Below are 16,814 nucleotides of genomic sequence, written 5' to 3'. Positions count from 1 at the left end.
TATGGAAAATATGCAAAATTAAATGATATTTTAATCTGTGTGCAAAAGTCTCAAACGACACTTATTCAGAAACAAAAGAAGTATATTATACACACACATCCCTGTTCGAAACTACGCTAGGCGTAACGCGTGCGGCCGATACGGGCCTAGCGCCGAATCAACTAATCGGAAATTATACGTGGATTAATCGGAGCCTAGTTTTAGAACTATTATAGCCATATTTTAGAATATATACATTAAATTTCAGTGAAAAATAAATTATGGTACGTAGTGTAGTGGTTTGGGAGTTCTTTCAATTCTTCAAAGTAATGGGATCAATCATGACAAATGTGTTTTTTGAAATTTTTTAATTTAAAATAAATAAAGGGTGAAATAGATATTCCAACATCATCTTCTCAAAACCTTTCTCTGTTATTTTTTTTAAGCCGTCAACCATTTTTTTTAGATGAATCACTTTTCAATTTCTTTAATATTCTGCCCAATTGATTAACGTTCTCTCTACTAAAACACATGAAGCCAACTATTTGATGAACTTATCACAGTAAATTACATATAACCAACACTCCCTAATACAAACCATAAAGTGTGAAGCAATGAATAATGGAGATACGGAGGGATTGGCCGTTGAAGAGCTAGGAAGTACGTTGGAGATTCGATGGGACCACCGCTTGGAAACGAAGACTGACGGCACCGGCCAAGGAGAGAAAGGAACATCGTAAAATAATTTAGATTTCAGCTACTCTGGTTTAGACAATTAAACGCCGCGTTACCTTATTCTACGCTATACGCATGGATTATACGGGTTACTGTACAAAGCAACCGAATTGATGATAATCGCCACGCTCGTCAAACGAGTAGCGCTTCAACGGCCGCAAAATTGGTAACGCGGCCGAGATTTAGAACAGGGACACACATACACACTGGAAAGGCTATGATCAGCAGTGGGAACCCTTTTTGCAGCTGAGTGCACCCAATGCTGTAGTTATATCGCCAACGCGAAAGGACGATCTAGCGGCTATATCACCAACGTGAGAGGACGCTAGATCGTCCTCTCACATACACACTGGAAAGGCTATGATCAGCAGTGGGAACCCTTTTTGCAGCTGAGTGCACCCAATGGTGTGGTTATATCACCAACGCGAGACGGTCTAGCGGCTATATCACCCAATGCTGTAGTTATATCACCAACGCGAGAGGACGGTCTAGCGGCTAGGGTGTAGAGCCTTTAAAATAGCTTGACGATTTTGTTGGCCTTGCGCCAGAAAGTGTATGCACCATAAACATTAGATCTCCTTCGGATCTCCTATTCCAGTGACTCTATTCGCTTTCAGGCGCATCCTCATCTTTTTTTTTACTTACTCCACCACCCCCAACATGAGTTTATCATATTTTTTTTTTATGAAATCACATCACAATGATATTGTATTTAAAGTTGAATAGAAATGTTAAAATTGGAGTACATCTTTGTTTGAAGAGCCATCAGGACCAAGACAACGGTTGCCTTGAGAGTTGATAGTAAGATTAGCACTTCCTCCAATTGCATACATTTCTATTGGACCAATGTGTATAGTCATTGTTCACCACATGGAAATATCCATGCCGACATATATACACATAGATTATTAACAAAAATTTCATTAATCACTCTATAAAAATAAATTTATATACTATATACTGGTACTGCTCCTTTTATTCTAGTCATGTACTCACAAGAGACATGAATTTTCACCTCAAACTTCAGAATGGAGTGGGTATCAGCCTATCAGGTAGTTGTATTGGTCTCTGCCTTTTGCATGATTTATTTTGATGTAATATATAAAACTATAGTACTTCCCAATATTCAGAAATCCCTAGACTGTAGTAAGATGCTTTATATGGGATTATTGATTTTTTTTTAAATGCCAAAACCAATTTTCAGAACACTGATACGTTTGAAGTTTTTTGTAGGCGCCTTCTGTCTATTCACCAGAATGGCGGAAGCAGAAAAAATTATTATTGGGGGCAGGCATAGACAAAGGTATGGGGAAAAAAATATGAATGGGGGCATAATATAAATTTGGCTTTAAATTACACTAAATTTTTTAATTTTATTGGGTTCATTGCCCCCATGTTGTTGCATGTGCCTCCGCCGAGAAAGGAGTGTGCTTCCTCCTTCCACATACTCGGCGAAAAACTCATTGGTTGAAGCTAGTTCATTCACACAAGTCCAGCACCAGATGCCTGTTGAGGAGTCCCCAGAACGTCCGGATTAGCCAAAGTGCAGTTATTATGTCAAAATTAGAGACTGTAAGTTCAAATATAAATGCAAATACCATCATCCCAAAAATAGATTGCCAAAGCAATCTCAATCCTCTTTCAATGACAAGGGCTTACTCCTAAGACCTGTGAGTTTGTTTTTTTCTCCATGACAAACTTTTATTCAACACCTTAGTCCCCTTTTGTTTCTGTTACTTGTCTTTAATACTCATGCCTTTTCCATAATCTTAGGAACAGAACATGTGTACACATTACAGCCGCTATGGCATCTGCAAATTTGGTCTTGTTACATTGATAGAAAACAATAGCATTGTGTATATGAAAAGAACTGTTGTCTTTAAAATCTTATTTCCATCAAAAAAAATATTCATAGGAGGAGTCAGGTCACAAACGTATATGCTCTAATTAATAACAGTTGTTGGGCAAACCAAAAGAAGAAACAAAACTTTATAATGAACACCTATCTCATAAGGGAAAAGAAGACTGGGCAGAAGATATGGTTTTGGTAACTCACAACCCACTTTGTTGGAGATCTTCTGCGTAACTTGTTCATCTTCATAATCCTCGGATTCTTCAGAAGACGGGAGAAAATTAACGGAAGCAAAGCCATTTCTTCTGCTCAGAGAACATAAAAATCAGGGTAAGGAATCTGGAGAAAGAAGTAAGTTGTGTTGTGAGAAAATAAAGGTTTAAAACTACCTTGGCTTTAGAGTTTTGTGAGTTGTCACGGTGGTTGTTTTGATCAGAGATTTGGTTTCTATGAGGTGTTGAAACAAGACTACTACCGGATGCTTTCTTGGTCTTTTTCTCGTCGCTAGCTTTGCTGAAAATGACAGTGAATCCTTCTGCGGAAGCGGGATTGTTCACATCCCATTCACCAAACTTTGGCAATGGCCTTCCTTTGTTCTCCTGCACCATATCAAACAGAGTTAAGTTATTCACAACAGAGAGATATTGGGGATTTGGGGTGTGTCTTTGTTCTTACCGTAGCCATTGTTGAAAGAAATATCAAGATGTAGAGAGAGAGAGAAAGAGAGGGAGGTGGGAGGAGAGAGAGAAGAGAAAGGAAGTTATAATATAGGCAAGAGACAAAAGAGAGAGAGAAACAGAAGAGGGGAACACGTAGTTGGTCGTTGACAACAGCTTTAACTTCTTCTTTTTTGTCAAACGACAACAGCTTTAACTAAATCAAACTCATTTCCCGCGTACTTCCCCAACCGAAAAAAATAATTAATTACTATATTAAAAATTGAGTAAATTAATGAAATAATCAATCGAATTTCATATTTAAGCAAAAAAATAACCTCCATAAATACTCCATATCAATCATCCACTCCATACATTTTTTTTATTTTTGTTGATAAAACTATTTTAGTCATATAACACTTAACTGTTTATTTTATGTTAACATAGAACTGTTTATTTCTATTAGTTAAATTTGACGGTTGACATTTGATAGGTACTAAAAAAGCTTAGTCAACATATATATGACATATTTTGGTTCCAATTTTAAAAGTTGACGATTAATTAACTATTTTATTTAAAAAGGGATTACTTTAAAGTTGTAGTTTTTTCAACTCAATTAAAATGGTATACTATCCTTTATGATTTTAAGCTTAAGAATATTATTTTACAAAGGGAGCCAAGTTTTATTTAAAAATGTTAAAAATAGCCCAAATCGATTTGAATTAGTAAAGGCCCATTGGGCCTAAAGTACTTATATATCGAAACAACAAAAACAAGGAAGATCTCATAAGACAAGCTTTTCGTCGTCGTCGACACTTAGCGTCTCTTCTCGTGTTCGATGGGAAGACTAAAGGAGTCAAGTCCCGTGATTCTCCTCTTCCTTATATTTCCTCTTCTTCTTCACCAATCACTCACGATGGTCAGGCTCTCTACAGTTCTTCTGATTTTGCTATCTTTTTGTTGTCTGATCTGTAATCAATGAAATCTTCTTCTCTCTGTATAGGTGTTGGGAGAATCTGAATCCACTAGGTATTAGCTCTATCTCTTGATTTTTAATTCAGACAAAACATAACTGTAAGATTTGCTATTGACTAGTGGCAGTGATAAGCCTGTCTGAATTGTATTTGATTCTCTCTTTTTTTTTTTTTGTCGTGGAACTAACTTAGATCCGGTAGTAATGATGCTCCAGAGATACATTGTTCCCGAGAGAGAAGTAGAGCAGCTTGGCAGATTATACAAGATGTAAGTTAAGAGATTCTTCTTTCTCCCTACTCTGTTGAGAGAGAGGTTTTGTAATGATTTTTGATTTAATTCTCTGCAGTATTTAACGCCGTTTGTGGAACGGGAAAAGTACAAGATTCCAAGCACGTGCAGGCTCCATCCTGATAACGATCTGTACAGGGATCAAGAACAGCACAAAGTCCACGTGGATGTATACGAGTGGAAATGCGGTTACTGCAGGAAGAGTTTCAACGAGGAGAAGTTTCTTGACCAGCACTTCGCCACTAGACATCATAATCTTCTTCTGAATACGGTATTGAGATGATGCAAGCAAATATGAAAGTGCTTTTTTGAGATGATACTTAGAGAGAACTTTTTTGCTTTTGATTTGGGTTGGTTTCAGACTGGTACAAAGTGTTTAGCGGATCTGTGTGGTGCGTTGCATTGCGATTTTGTGTTGAGTTCTAGTTCTTCCAAGAAGGGTAAGAGCAAGTGTAACCCTGCAGCTGCTGCTAAAAACCGTCATCTCTGCGAGGTTTTGCTTTTCTTTATTCTTCTAGTTTAGTTATTTTTCTCCAAGGAAGCTTACTTTGAGTGGTTATTTTGTTTTATTCAGAGTCTTGCTAATACTTGTTTCCCGGTGAGTCAAGGTCCTGCCGCTAGTCGTCTTCATGGTATGTCTCTCCTTACTGAGAAGTCTTCCAAAGTGAATCTTTGCTCGTTAAAATTACTACATGTTCTAATTTATCCTGTTTGGTTTTTGATTTTTCTGTGGTTGAAGAACACTTTTTAAGACAATTCTGTGATGCTCATACCTGCACTGGAAAAAACAAACCGTTTCCTAGAGGAGGCAAGGTAAAGATCTGTCAAGTCACTGTAGTTACTTACTTATGTGTGCCAAATGAGGCTACATGCTTTATCTTTTTAAGCACATTGAAACCAATAGAAAAGACTACATTTCATCAGTTTTTTTACTGTAACATATGAGTCTATGCTAATTATTGCAGAAGAAATCGGGTGTGTTCTACCTAGCTGTATCAATACTGACATTGATGCTACTTCCACTCTTCTACCTGCTGGTCTTCTTACACCAAAGGTAACCCTTATGATGTTTTCTTTGTCATTGCTTTGTCATTCATGAGTCTTTGTTCACTTTGTTTGTATTTATCCTTACAGAGAAAAGAGAACTGGAACACAAGTGTTACGTCGGATTGTAAAAACCGGAAAGAAAACAAAACCTTCGTAAAATGGTCACCTTCTCAATCATTAGCTCGTTGAATGTGCACAAACAGAGAGTTTCACTTTTGGGGTTATGAAGCTCAGTTACTATGGGGGTTCCAAAGACAAATATGATACTTGTGTAAGCTTTGTAGAAACAGATGATTCATTTTCACAGGAATAGGAATAGTGATCTCTCTATAATCTTATCAAATCTTCATACATATTAATGATAACATCCGGTCTGGAACACAAAACAAGCTTGCAGTGTTGTTAGTAGCTCTATAACTAAGCAGACATGGATTTCATCAGAAGAAACTTGATACTCGAATTTTTAAAAATATATTTGACTTCAAAATCTTATTTTATGTAACATAACAGAAAAATATAATTTTTACTTTTTTCCTCGATTAGTAATCAATCAGCCTATTTAATATTTAACTATTACATGTGTAAAATTATTTGTAAAATTGAAATCAAAATAGTTAATATTCAAAAATTGACAAAAATTTGGTAGTTTTCCATTTCAATATTTTTAGAAATTCAATTGAAACGACATCGTTTCGTCAGATAAAAAAAGTATTTATAGTTAGAACGCCGTCGTTTTTCGCTAAAAAGTTCGATGGCTTCCCTCTCCGAAGTCTTTTCTCGTCTCCTCACGCCGTCTCTCTCGCGGTCCCCACCGAGTCTGAAACCTCCTACAGTGACTAGACCATCTCACCAGCTCTCCTTCAACAACAACCGCGTGGCGTACCCTTCACTGGCGAACGCGAATCTCATCTTCTTCAAATCGGGGAACTACAACGTGGAGGTGGTGCCCAAAGACGGAGAGTCCGAGGAGCAGCTCGTGAACGACTTCAAGAGATCGGTGTTCAGGGCGGGCGTGCTGCAGGAGACGAGGAGGCGGCGGTTCTTCGAGAGCTCTCAGGAGAAGAGTAAGCGTAAGACCAAAGAAGCTGCCAAGAAGTATCGTAAACGGTCAGCTTCTCTTTCCTTCTTCTAGTGAAAAGCTAAGTAGAGAATTAATTTTGATTTTTTTTTTTACAGGAGGCCAAACCCTAAACCTAAATTGCATTCAGCTCCAGAAGTCACCAATAAGAGAGCAGAAGATGAAGAGGATGATAACTGGGAGCTTCCTCCTGAGGAAATCGAGATTCCGTATACCAACGGTTTTTCTAGAGATTAAACCGGAATTAGATTCCGGTTTAATGAAACGAATATAGTCCCCACTAGTTTGTAGAATTGTAGGTATGCTGCACTCTCTTGAGATGTTTTGTAGCTTAACTCGCCTAACCCCCAAGCTAGTTAGAGTTTTTCCGAGGAGTCTTTATGTTTCCAAGTTAGATGTCTGGTGTAGTTTCCCGCCCCCACTTGTTTTCAGCATCTTTCTACTGCTGATTCTTCAGGTCTCAGCATCTTATTATTTAAAGCTGGCGACGACATAGAGCTGAATTTGAATGTTAATTTTGTTATGGGGTAGAAGAGTTCAAAGCTGTTGGAAAGCCGTTCTGAAGACATTATATGGTACACTAGACACTATAATCTTCTGAATATGGTATGCTACTCTGTGTTTTTATGTTTCTCTGTCTTTGGGATGGTAGTTGAGAGCTGATACTAGAAAACTTACTTGAATGCTTCGGACTGATACAAAGTGTTTAACAGATCTTTATTTTGGGGTCTTCACTAAAACACAAGGCCGGTCATGAATATCATATGATGTAGCCCATTAGTTACTCTGTCATAACTAATATGTGTATTCAACGTTATTTTTGGTGGCTTGTGATTGTGAAGAATGGTATTTTAGCCAACCTATGCAAATGTATTTGGATGACCGTGGCTCTTTACACTACTATTAAGTGATGTAATGTGATTAAAAAACTTTATAATCATCAAAAGACATACACATATACAACTTTCTTTTAACTTAAAAACATAAACGTGAGAGTGCAATTAAAGCATCATAGGTCTATAGAGAGAAGAGAACCAACAAGATCCTAACAGAAAGAAACAAGCAGTAGACTAGAAACAAAAACAAAAAACATATGTTCAAGGTGAGATATAAATAACCAAAGTTCAGCACTAGAGATACTTCTTGTTATCATCGTGACCGTTCATCGATCAACACTCGAGTCTAATGCAAGGCCGGTTTTGGACTCAGTCGGATAACGTTACAGACACAAAGCGGCCTTAACGTCAAGCTTCCACGCAAAACCTCCACCGTCCATCCTCCACACATCACAAGGCACCGTGACTGATCCTCTTTCACGATCTTGACACGTATACTGCAGTCTAACTCTGCATGTGAACGCCGGGTACGTTAACATGGGCCTCTCCTTCAACACCAACCTTACAATCACGTGAAAATTATCATAACTTATCTCCGGTGCACCGTCCTCCACCGGAATATTGATATCTTCCTTCGCCATCTTCTTATAAGCCTCGTTGGTCCACGTGACTCTCCCGACACCGTCCGATATAAACCCTGGACAAGTGTCTCTAACCAGATTCATCTTCCTCTCCTCATCGGTCTTCCCTAATCCATTACCGTCGTTCCAAGCGTCGGTCACACGCTCCACCGTCACACACGACGATACCACCACCGTCCTTTGCGAGATCTCCGCCGTTTTGTACGGTGTTGGCATACCACCGTCTCCACCGCTGAAGCTCAGCCATAGTGGACCGTTTTGCTTCTGCTTCTTCTCCACTGGAGGAACATTCAGATCTTGAAAACCTCGTGTCTCTGGTAAAAGAGACAAGGTAACAGCGGTTGTAGTGTTCGGTATCTTCCTCTTGTTGCACTTACGGGAGTTAACGCCTGAACTCTCCTTATGATACTTCCTCTTTCCTCTCTTGGTGTTACCGGAGAGGTCGGAGCTGCCACCGCTCGTTGTAGCGGAGCCATACTTTCCGGCGCCGGGAGATAGGCATCCGCCGTCGCTGGATGGTTTAGGAGCAATTGGTCGGAACCGAAGCATGATTCGGTCAGCTTTGGAGAGACCGTAGCGACCACCGTAACCACCATATCTTGCTATGCAACATCCTCCTCTAACGTCCATCTCTCTATGTTTCCCTTTGTATCTATCTATAGAGTGTTGGGGAAAAGCTTTAATGAAGCTGGTGAGTAGTGAGAATGCTGAAGAGGTGTGAATGGTTTTTATAGGAGGTTGATGATGACAAGTGTTTGGTCGATACGCGTGTGTTTGTCTACAACACGGGCTTGTCACCGTCGCACATGGGTTTTTGATCCTATGAAATGCTTGGAAAATTATTCAAATTAATTTTAATACATAATATTCATGAACAGAGAATGTTTAATACGCTGCATTATTCACATTACTGTTAAGCTATCCAAGTGTTTCTGATCATCTCAAAATTAAAATTTTCGATGCATTTAAAATTCTACACAAGTAGATATTTAAATAATTATTTTATAAAATATATTAAAAATATTATATATAAAGTAAGCAATATTTTAATTCTTTTGTAACAAAGATTTAAGAAATGTTGTACTTTTAGTAAAAATATCTTGGTTTTTAATTTGAGAGCATGATTATCATGATATGATGGAACAGCATGATTGTTTCTAAAAGAAAAAAATATTAAAACTAAAATTATGTTTTTATTTTTATTTTTATTTCTTCAAAAATAATATAACCAACAATAAACTGACAAATATATACTTGGAGTCTTTAAGGGTATCTTCAAAGTTCCTAAATGAGATTTAATTTCTCTCCCTCCTCTTTCATCCCTTTTCATTAATTTTTTTTTGTTGAGATATTGCTTTAATTTCTCTCCCTCCTCTTTGATCTTGATCTTAGCACAAAACCGGATATATATTTGAGACTTTATATGGTTTCGGCCTATATAAGAGGAATGGTAACTAAACATAGAATTTGGTTTTCTGTAATTAATTACTAAACATGTAACTAAAGTTGATTAGTTAATAATCACTTTGAATCATGTGTTTACTACTTTAGTACTTGAACTGGTTTTGTTTGGCCTAAAAGCAGATATTTTGTTCATTAAATATTTTTAATTAAAAAGAAGATTACGTACAGAATTTGCGTTTGCATTGAGCAGTTACGGATTCCCTTAGTAAATACTAAATTTAAAAAATCTAGAGTTTAACTTCATACATGAGCAAGGAATTTTTCGAACTATTAGGTGTTGAATTTTGGTCCAGTTCATTACTCAGTGGAACATAGTGTTTGAAAAACTTCTTCCCGAGGAACATGTTCAAACTCATTTGCTATATAATCTTTCAGCTAGCTTTTATGATTTTGACCCTTGTGTTTTTACTACTTGTTCATTGTCGAAAGGAGAAGTTTGACACCCAATGTTTTTTTTGTTTGTGTAAATGTTAAGAAAATGCTTACCACTATACTACAAACTAACAGGGAGTTGTTATTTTATCTCTATTCTTCTTCTTTTCAGGATAAAACCCCAAATGTAGCTGTGGTTTCAAACTTTCAATTAATCATGACGTGGTAGAAAATAGTATATCGCAATGAAAGAAAAAAAGGCAATGTTAGGCATGGTCCAAGAGATGAGGGGTTCGGTTCATATAGTATCATTGACCAATTCTGATATTAATTTAGTGGAATCTTAATTAACTAAAGGTGATCGTGACTCTAGATCTCAAAATCTTAATTGAGGGGACAAGATCAATGATCTCATCTCTAAAGACGAATCTGTGCCAATAGAGTTAGGTCACCTCTTTCTAGAAAAAGAAGGAACAATACTAATTTAACATTTGAGATTGTTGAAAATAAAGAAGATAAGTGTCTTTCCTGTCAAACATTTGTATCAAATAAGCATTTTATATCTAATTTCCACGTAGCATAAGATAAGTTGTTATTCTTGACATACAAAATTGAAGGGTGTTCATATTTACAAAAGTGTTGTAGTATTAAAACAGCAAAGAGACGGAATACAAACGTCGTCCTATCCCATTCGGGAAAGTTATAGACATTCACATAAAAATAGATCTTATATTATTTTTCTGTAACTTAATATAATCATATAGATCTTATATTGATATTGTTGAAGTTTCTATGTCGATCTAGCTCGTTGATGCTTCGACCTTATCGTAGTGATCTACTTGATGATCTACAGGTTCGCGACTTCGAGTATCTCAATCAAGCTTCTACGATGAAGGTGAAAAACAGAGTAAAGAAGAGTACGATCTTTTAGAATTCCCTGTCGAATCGACGAGGTACGTCTCCTTCAGGACGGGACCTGGTAATCCACTATCTTTGTGATTTTACAGATGAGTTTGAGCTACAACAATGGCGATCGCCTTTTTTTCTCTCTCTTATGTATTTTCAGGTCTCAAGAAGAAGATAATGACGATGACCGTTGAGTCCGTTATAAGGACGTTATCTCCTCCAACGAACATCACTCAGCTACCAAGCTTCTTCATTTAACCACTCGAGGCCCATCCAGCTCAACCTCTTTATCTGCTAATGGGCTTCGCTAATACTCAGCCCAAATCGCGCACCACAACTCACAATCTCCACCTTGGTGTGACGATTCTGCAGACACCACCGTAGCTCCAAACTCGTCGCCGAACTCTGTCTTCTCCAACAAGCTCGCCGGTATAGTACAGATCCCGTTCCTGGCCTTCTCCGCTCGTTTGTCCTCACTTAGAGCGTTTCCACACCTTCTGATCTTCCTGGCTTCCGAGATCCACTCCCTCAACAGCCATCTTCTCAGTTCCAAAGATGACCTCTCCCTGCTTCAATCAGGCTTCAGTAATGCTTAGCCTCGCCAAGCAACCTTCAAACTTCTCTCCAGGTAAAGTCTTTGTCAACATATCAGCTGGATTAACCAGTGTATGTATCTTGATAACTTTAACCACTCCGTCTGCGATCACATCCCTGATGAAGTTATACTTCGTCGCAATGTGCTTAGTCTTAGCTCTGTAGACAAAGTTCTTCGCTAGATATAGCGCACTTTGTGAATCACAGTAGACCTCAAACTCTCCACTGTTTAGCTTCATTTCTTCACATATACCTTTTAACCATATGCCTTCTCTAACGGCATCTGACAATGCCATATACTCTGCTTCTGTAGTCGACAGTGCCACGACCTTCTGAAGCGACGAGCTCCAGCTTATGGTGTTTCCTCCAATCGTGTACACGTAACCGGTAATCGACCTGCTTCTGTCGAGGTCAGACGCATAATCTGAGTCGCAGTACCCTCTGATCTTGAAGTCTTCTCCTCGTTTGAAAGTTAAGTTCAACTTTAACGCTCCCTTAATGTATCTCATAATCCATTTCACAGCTGACCAGTGACTCCTTGCAGGTTTGCTCATGTATCTGCACACCAACCCGACTGCATACGCCAAGTCTGGCCTGGACCCTACCATTGCATACATCAGGCTTCCCACAGCACTAGAGTACGGTATGTTCTCCATCTCCCTGGCCTCCTGTAGCTCCTGCTCCTTAGGTATAGCCTGTAGCTTGAACTGTGAACCTAGGGGTGTGCTTACTGCTTTGCAATCTTCCATACCGAAAGTCCTTAAGACTTTAGCTAAGTACCCATTCTGAGATAGAGTTAGTGTTTCCAAAACTCGATCTCTGAATATATCCATTCCTAGGATTCATCGTGCTGCTCCTAAATCTTTCATCTCGAACTCCGAACTTAGCTGATCCTTTAGGCCCTTAATGGTATCCATCTTCTTCGATGCGATTAACATATCGTCAACGTAAAGAAGAAGATAGACCATATCCTCCACACTTGAACCCTTCAAGTACACACACGGGTCATACTCGCTTCTCAAGTACCCTTGCTTGATCATGAACATATGAAACCTGTAGTTCCATTCCCTAGGAGACTGTTTCAGTCCATACAAGGACTTTCGAAGCAAACAAACTTGATTTTCTTTTTCCTTCTTCACATAACCTTCCGGCTGCTCCATATACACTCTCTCTTTCAAAATCCCATGAAGAAATGCTGTCTTGACATCTAGCTGCTCCAACTCCAAGCCGTATCGAACCACTGCTGAAAGAAACAACCTTATCGAGACGTGTTTCACCACTGGTGCAAACACCTCGTTGTAGTCAATACCCTCTGTCTGTGCATATCCCTTAGCAACCAGCCTAGACTTGTGTCTTGGCTCCTCAACTCCTGGTATTCATGGCTTGTATTTGTACAGCCATTTACACCCTATAACCTTGTGATCCTTCGGCCTCTCTGTGTAGTCCCACGTGTGATTCTTCTCCAATGAGTGCATCTCTTCGTCTGATGCCTCATCCCATAGTTTCCAATCTTTACTCTGCATCGCCTCTTTATAGCTCTTAGGTTCCTCCTTTTCCAGATTTTCTGCACTGGCAAGCGCATAAGCCAGAAAATCAGCATCCTCGAACTTTGACGGTGATCGTATTGTTCTTCGCACTCGATCCCTGGCAAGAACATATGTGTTTAGATCAATGTTCTCTGAGCTTTCTCCTTCAACTGCCGTCTCTGATGACTCTCCCTGTGAGCCTTCCTTGCTCTCATGCTCCTGATCCCCTTCATCTTGGTTGTCTTTAACTGCTCCACCTGCATTTGAAGTCTCCCCAGGGTAGAAGTCCTCCAGATCATCACTGAAAGTCACCTTCTTCTTCCCCTTAGCTGCTTCTGAAACTCCCTGAGTTGATTCTTTAACTGATCCTTCGTCTTTCACATCCTTGAACAGTTCTTCCTCATTAAAGACGACATCCTTGCTGATCACGACCTTCTCTTCTTCAAGTAGCCACACTCTGTACCCCTTTGTTCCGTCACCGTAGCCTACGAAAACTCCTTTCACTGCTCTCGGACTCGTCTTTTCTTTCACTTGGTGAACGTAAGCCACACAACCGAAACTCCTTAGATGATCATACTTAGGTCTCACACCAGACCATCTTTCTTCTGGAATCTCAAACTTGATTGACGCACTGGGTGATCTGTTGATGATGTAGACTGCCGTTGAAGCTGCCTCTGCCCAAAAGCTCTCCTCTAAACCTGTCTCAACAAGCATAGACCTCACCTTATCCATAATAGTATGATTCATTCTTTCAGAGATACCGTTCTGTTGTGGCGTGTATGAGCAAGTCTTGTGCCTTTTGATCCCGGACTCCTTGCACAAGCTATCCATCTTCTTGTTACAGAACTCTAATCCATTGTCACTTCTCAAGTATTTGACCCTCTTTCCTGTCTGATTCTCCACCATTAGTTTCCATTCTGCAAAATAAGAGAATACTTCATCTTTAGTTTTCAGAAAATAGATCCAAACTTTCTTGGAGAAATCATCAGTGAAGGTTAAGAAGTATTGAGCCCCTGATAAGCTCGAAACCGTATTGGGTGATCCCCAAAGATCTGTATGGATGTATTCTAGTACTCCTTTCGTTTCATGTCTTCCTGTTGGGAACTTTTGCCTGTGAGATTTCCCAAGAGTACAAGCCTCACAAAACCCGAGCACTCCTATCTCCTCTTTCTTCATGAATCCTTTCTTCACAAGTGTTTCCATAGACCTCACATTCATGTGAGCTAATCGTCTGTGCCACCGTTTAGTGTAATTGACTGCTTCCTTTGCTATGTTTGCCTCAGCATGTCTTACTGTCCCTTGTAAGTAGTACAGCCCGTTTGTGTACTTCCCAGTCAACACTCGCCTCCCTTCCTTATAAAACTCCACACTGTAGTCTTTGCCAGCGTAGGTACACCCTGACTTCTCTAGTTGGCCGTATGATATCAGATTCCTTCCCATCTCTGGGACGTATCGTACGTCACTGAGAGTCACTATCGTTCCGTCCTGATTGTCTATTGTGATAGTCCCCATTCCACGCACCCTGCAGAACGAATTGTTCCCCATCATCACCTTATTTCCTTCAAACTCTCTGAACTCTGTGAGAAGATCCTTTCTTGGAGTGATGTGGAATGTACACCCCGAATCGAGTACCCACTCCTCTTCTGACACTACAAGGCTTGCCGTTAAAGCTATGGGTCGTGGTAGTTTCTCTGCAACGTTTGCTGAACTACTCGACTTGTCGTAGTTAGCACCCTTCTTTCTTTCTGGACAATCTCTCTTCCAATGTGCATCACTGCCACATACCCAGCAAGTTTTATCTTGTTTTCCTGTGGGCTTTCCTCTCGATTTTGACCTGAACTTCCCCTTGTTTCTGTTTGACCATGGTTTGTTGCCGTTTCCTTCGTTCCTTGTTGTGGATCGACCCCTAGACTCTGTATAGAGGCCTTCAGACTGCTTGCCTCTACTTGTCATCCCTTTCTGCTTTAGCTCCACCTCCTTGGAGTATGCCGCAGTCATAACCTCATTAACCGTGAGTGTGTCTCTTCCTGTACCATACTGCAACGTGTGCACTAATGGTTCATAAGCCACAGGCAGTCCAGGCAGAAGTTGGATTGCCTGATCTTCGTCTGAGATATCGATCTTTATACTAGCAAGATCTGCGACTAGCTTCAGGAACGCGTCAAAATTTTCCTCCATTGCCTTTTCTTCCTCCATCTTGAAACATGAGAACTTCTTCTTAAGGTAAATCCGGTTGGGAAGAGACTTCGTTTGGTAGTCTCTTTCCAATGCCTTCCACATGCCTAGAGCCGTTGTCTCGTTCATGATCTTTCGCAAGATCACGTCACTTAGGCTGATGCTGAACAAGCTTCTCACGCGGAGGTCCTTTTCAGCTTTCTTTGGATCCACCTTCACTTCCTTTCCGTCTTCAGGTTTCTGTATGCCGTCCTCTGGTGTTGGTTCTTCCTGTAGAACTGATACAAGCCCTTGTATCTCTAGTTGAGCCAACATCTTGAACTTCCAAAGTCCAAAATCTCCTTTGCCATCGAACTTCTCTATCTCGAACTTCCCCCTTGTTGGATCCATCTCGATTGCTCGTAGTTTCTCCTGTTCTTATCACCTGCAGATAACAAGAACACAAATCAACAGCAACTAATGGAACAACACTCAGGAATCTTTCGATCTGACGATCGATTCGATCTAGACTTCAACTTCCCTATCGGATCTGATCGGGATGATCAGATCTGAGTTACGATGGCTTCCCCGTTTTATCCTTATCGCTTGTCTTCTCTAGATCCTCCAACTGTAGCTCTGATACCAATTGTTGAAGTTTCTATGTCGATCTAGCTCGTTGATGCTTCGACCTTATCGTAGTGATCTACTTGATGATCTACAGGTTCGCGACTTCGAGTATCTCAATCAAGCTTCTACGATGAAGGTGAAAACAGAGTAAAGAAGAGTACGATCTTTTAGAGTTCCCTGTCGAATCGACGAGGTACGTCTCCTTCAGGACGGGACCTGGTAATCCACTATCTTTGTGATTTTACAGATGAGTTTGAGCTACAACAATGGCGATCGCCTTTTTTTCTCTCTCTTATGTATTTTCAGGTCTCAAGAAGAAGATAATGACGATGACCGTTAAGTCCGTTATAAGGACGTTATCTCCTCCAACGAACATCACTCAGCTACCAAGCTTCTTCATTTAACCACTCGAGGCCCATCCAGCTCAACCTCTTTATCTGTTAATGGGCTTCGCTAATACTCAGCCCAAATCGCGCACCACAACTCACAGATATAAAAGAATCAAATTCTGTGGTGACACACATTGGTTTCAAAAATTCTAAAATGACCCATGTCTTTTTCTTTTTCTTTTTGATTTAAATATAGATAGGAAAGTAAGTTAAAATAACCAAAAACCCCTGAGAACTTAAACTTATTTACTAACCTATGCCACTATTATCTTACCCAAAACCTGACCCATATTCTGACTCGAAATCCGACCCATTAATACCCTAAATTCCCAAATCAAACACAACTATTCTCCACCTCTTACAATCCTATTTTGTTGTTCCTGTTTTTCTTTTTATCCCAGATTTTTTTTTTTGTTTTCTTGTTCTAATCCCAAATCTATTAGTCCAAAATCATCCTTAGTCAGTTTCCTCTTTTCTGAAATCGAGTTTCATCTTCACTGTGGAAAAATTTCGACAAAAAAGAACATAATGTATTAGTAGTACGACTAGTATAACTAAAATTAGTACAACTTGTACAACTATAACTAGTGTAACTAGTATAACTAATACAACTAGATTGATTATAACCAGTATAACTAGTACAACTAGAATGCGTATAACTAATACAAACTTGTAATTAATATGCTGATATTTGG

The 16,814-nt window shown here is 39.5% G+C and overlaps 4 protein-coding genes across 5 annotated transcripts; 2 read left to right on the top strand and 2 right to left on the bottom strand.

The window, feature by feature from the left end:
• Positions 1 to 2,385: 2,385 nt before the first annotated feature.
• LOC130496304 (protein NOI4-like) lies at positions 2,386 to 3,349 on the bottom strand. Its single transcript, XM_056988281.1, has 3 exons — positions 3,242 to 3,349; positions 2,956 to 3,165; positions 2,386 to 2,871 (listed from the first exon to the last, which is right to left on the bottom strand). Exons 1-3 carry the CDS (start codon positions 3,248 to 3,250, stop codon positions 2,848 to 2,850), a joined length of 243 nt encoding a protein of 80 aa, XP_056844261.1. The 5' UTR covers positions 3,251 to 3,349; the 3' UTR covers positions 2,386 to 2,847.
• Positions 3,350 to 4,010: 661 nt separating this feature from the next.
• LOC130495974 (uncharacterized) lies at positions 4,011 to 5,897 on the top strand. Of its 2 annotated transcripts, none has more exons than XM_056987653.1 (9): positions 4,011 to 4,141; positions 4,226 to 4,251; positions 4,389 to 4,464; positions 4,544 to 4,756; positions 4,847 to 4,978; positions 5,060 to 5,117; positions 5,225 to 5,298; positions 5,451 to 5,539; positions 5,620 to 5,897. In XM_056987653.1, exons 1-9 carry the CDS (start codon positions 4,061 to 4,063, stop codon positions 5,687 to 5,689), a joined length of 819 nt encoding a protein of 272 aa, XP_056843633.1. In that variant the 5' UTR covers positions 4,011 to 4,060; the 3' UTR covers positions 5,690 to 5,897. The 2 variants fall into 2 exon arrangements, with proteins under 2 accessions (XP_056843633.1, XP_056843634.1); XM_056987654.1 differs by having other exon boundaries at positions 4,021 to 4,141; positions 4,398 to 4,464.
• A 371-nt stretch (positions 5,898 to 6,268) lies between these two features.
• LOC108829041 (30S ribosomal protein S21, chloroplastic) lies at positions 6,269 to 7,439 on the top strand. The gene is made up of 2 exons (XM_018602697.2): positions 6,269 to 6,639; positions 6,709 to 7,439. The coding sequence occupies exons 1-2, from the start codon at positions 6,284 to 6,286 to the stop codon at positions 6,845 to 6,847; spliced, it is 495 nt and encodes a 164-aa protein (XP_018458199.1). The 5' UTR covers positions 6,269 to 6,283; the 3' UTR covers positions 6,848 to 7,439.
• A 172-nt stretch (positions 7,440 to 7,611) lies between these two features.
• Positions 7,612 to 8,770, bottom strand: LOC108829050 (uncharacterized). The gene has a single exon (XM_018602707.2). It carries the CDS (start codon positions 8,715 to 8,717, stop codon positions 7,830 to 7,832), a length of 888 nt encoding a protein of 295 aa, XP_018458209.1. The 5' UTR covers positions 8,718 to 8,770; the 3' UTR covers positions 7,612 to 7,829.
• Positions 8,771 to 16,814: the final 8,044 nt, after the last annotated feature.

This window comes from Raphanus sativus, chromosome 6 (assembly GCF_000801105.2).
Source record: "Raphanus sativus cultivar WK10039 chromosome 6, ASM80110v3, whole genome shotgun sequence".
NCBI classification, from domain to species: Eukaryota; Viridiplantae; Streptophyta; class Magnoliopsida; order Brassicales; family Brassicaceae; genus Raphanus; species Raphanus sativus.
Note: the sequence above shows the minus strand (reverse complement) of the source record. Positions and strands in the feature narration are given on the sequence as shown.

Excerpts from the sequence above, each read along its gene's own strand:
- LOC130495974 (XM_056987653.1), top strand. The coding sequence starts at position 4,061 with ATGGGAAGACTAAAGGAGTCAAGTCCCGTGATTCTCCTCTTCCTTATA. Across the intron at positions 4,142-4,225 it reads TTCACCAATCACTCACGATG|GTGTTGGGAGAATCTGAATC; the intron begins GTCAGGCTCTCT and ends CTCTCTGTATAG. Across the intron at positions 5,540-5,619 it reads CTGGTCTTCTTACACCAAAG|AGAAAAGAGAACTGGAACAC; the intron begins GTAACCCTTATG and ends TTATCCTTACAG.
- LOC130496304 (XM_056988281.1), bottom strand. Across the intron at positions 2,872-2,955 it reads CACAAAACTCTAAAGCCAAG|AAGAAATGGCTTTGCTTCCG; the intron begins GTAGTTTTAAAC and ends TTCTCTGAGCAG.
- LOC108829050 (XM_018602707.2), bottom strand. The coding sequence starts at position 8,717 with ATGGACGTTAGAGGAGGATGTTGCATAGCAAGATATGGTGGTTACGGT.
- LOC108829041 (XM_018602697.2), top strand. The coding sequence starts at position 6,284 with ATGGCTTCCCTCTCCGAAGTCTTTTCTCGTCTCCTCACGCCGTCTCTC. Across the intron at positions 6,640-6,708 it reads GCCAAGAAGTATCGTAAACG|GAGGCCAAACCCTAAACCTA; the intron begins GTCAGCTTCTCT and ends TTTTTTTTACAG.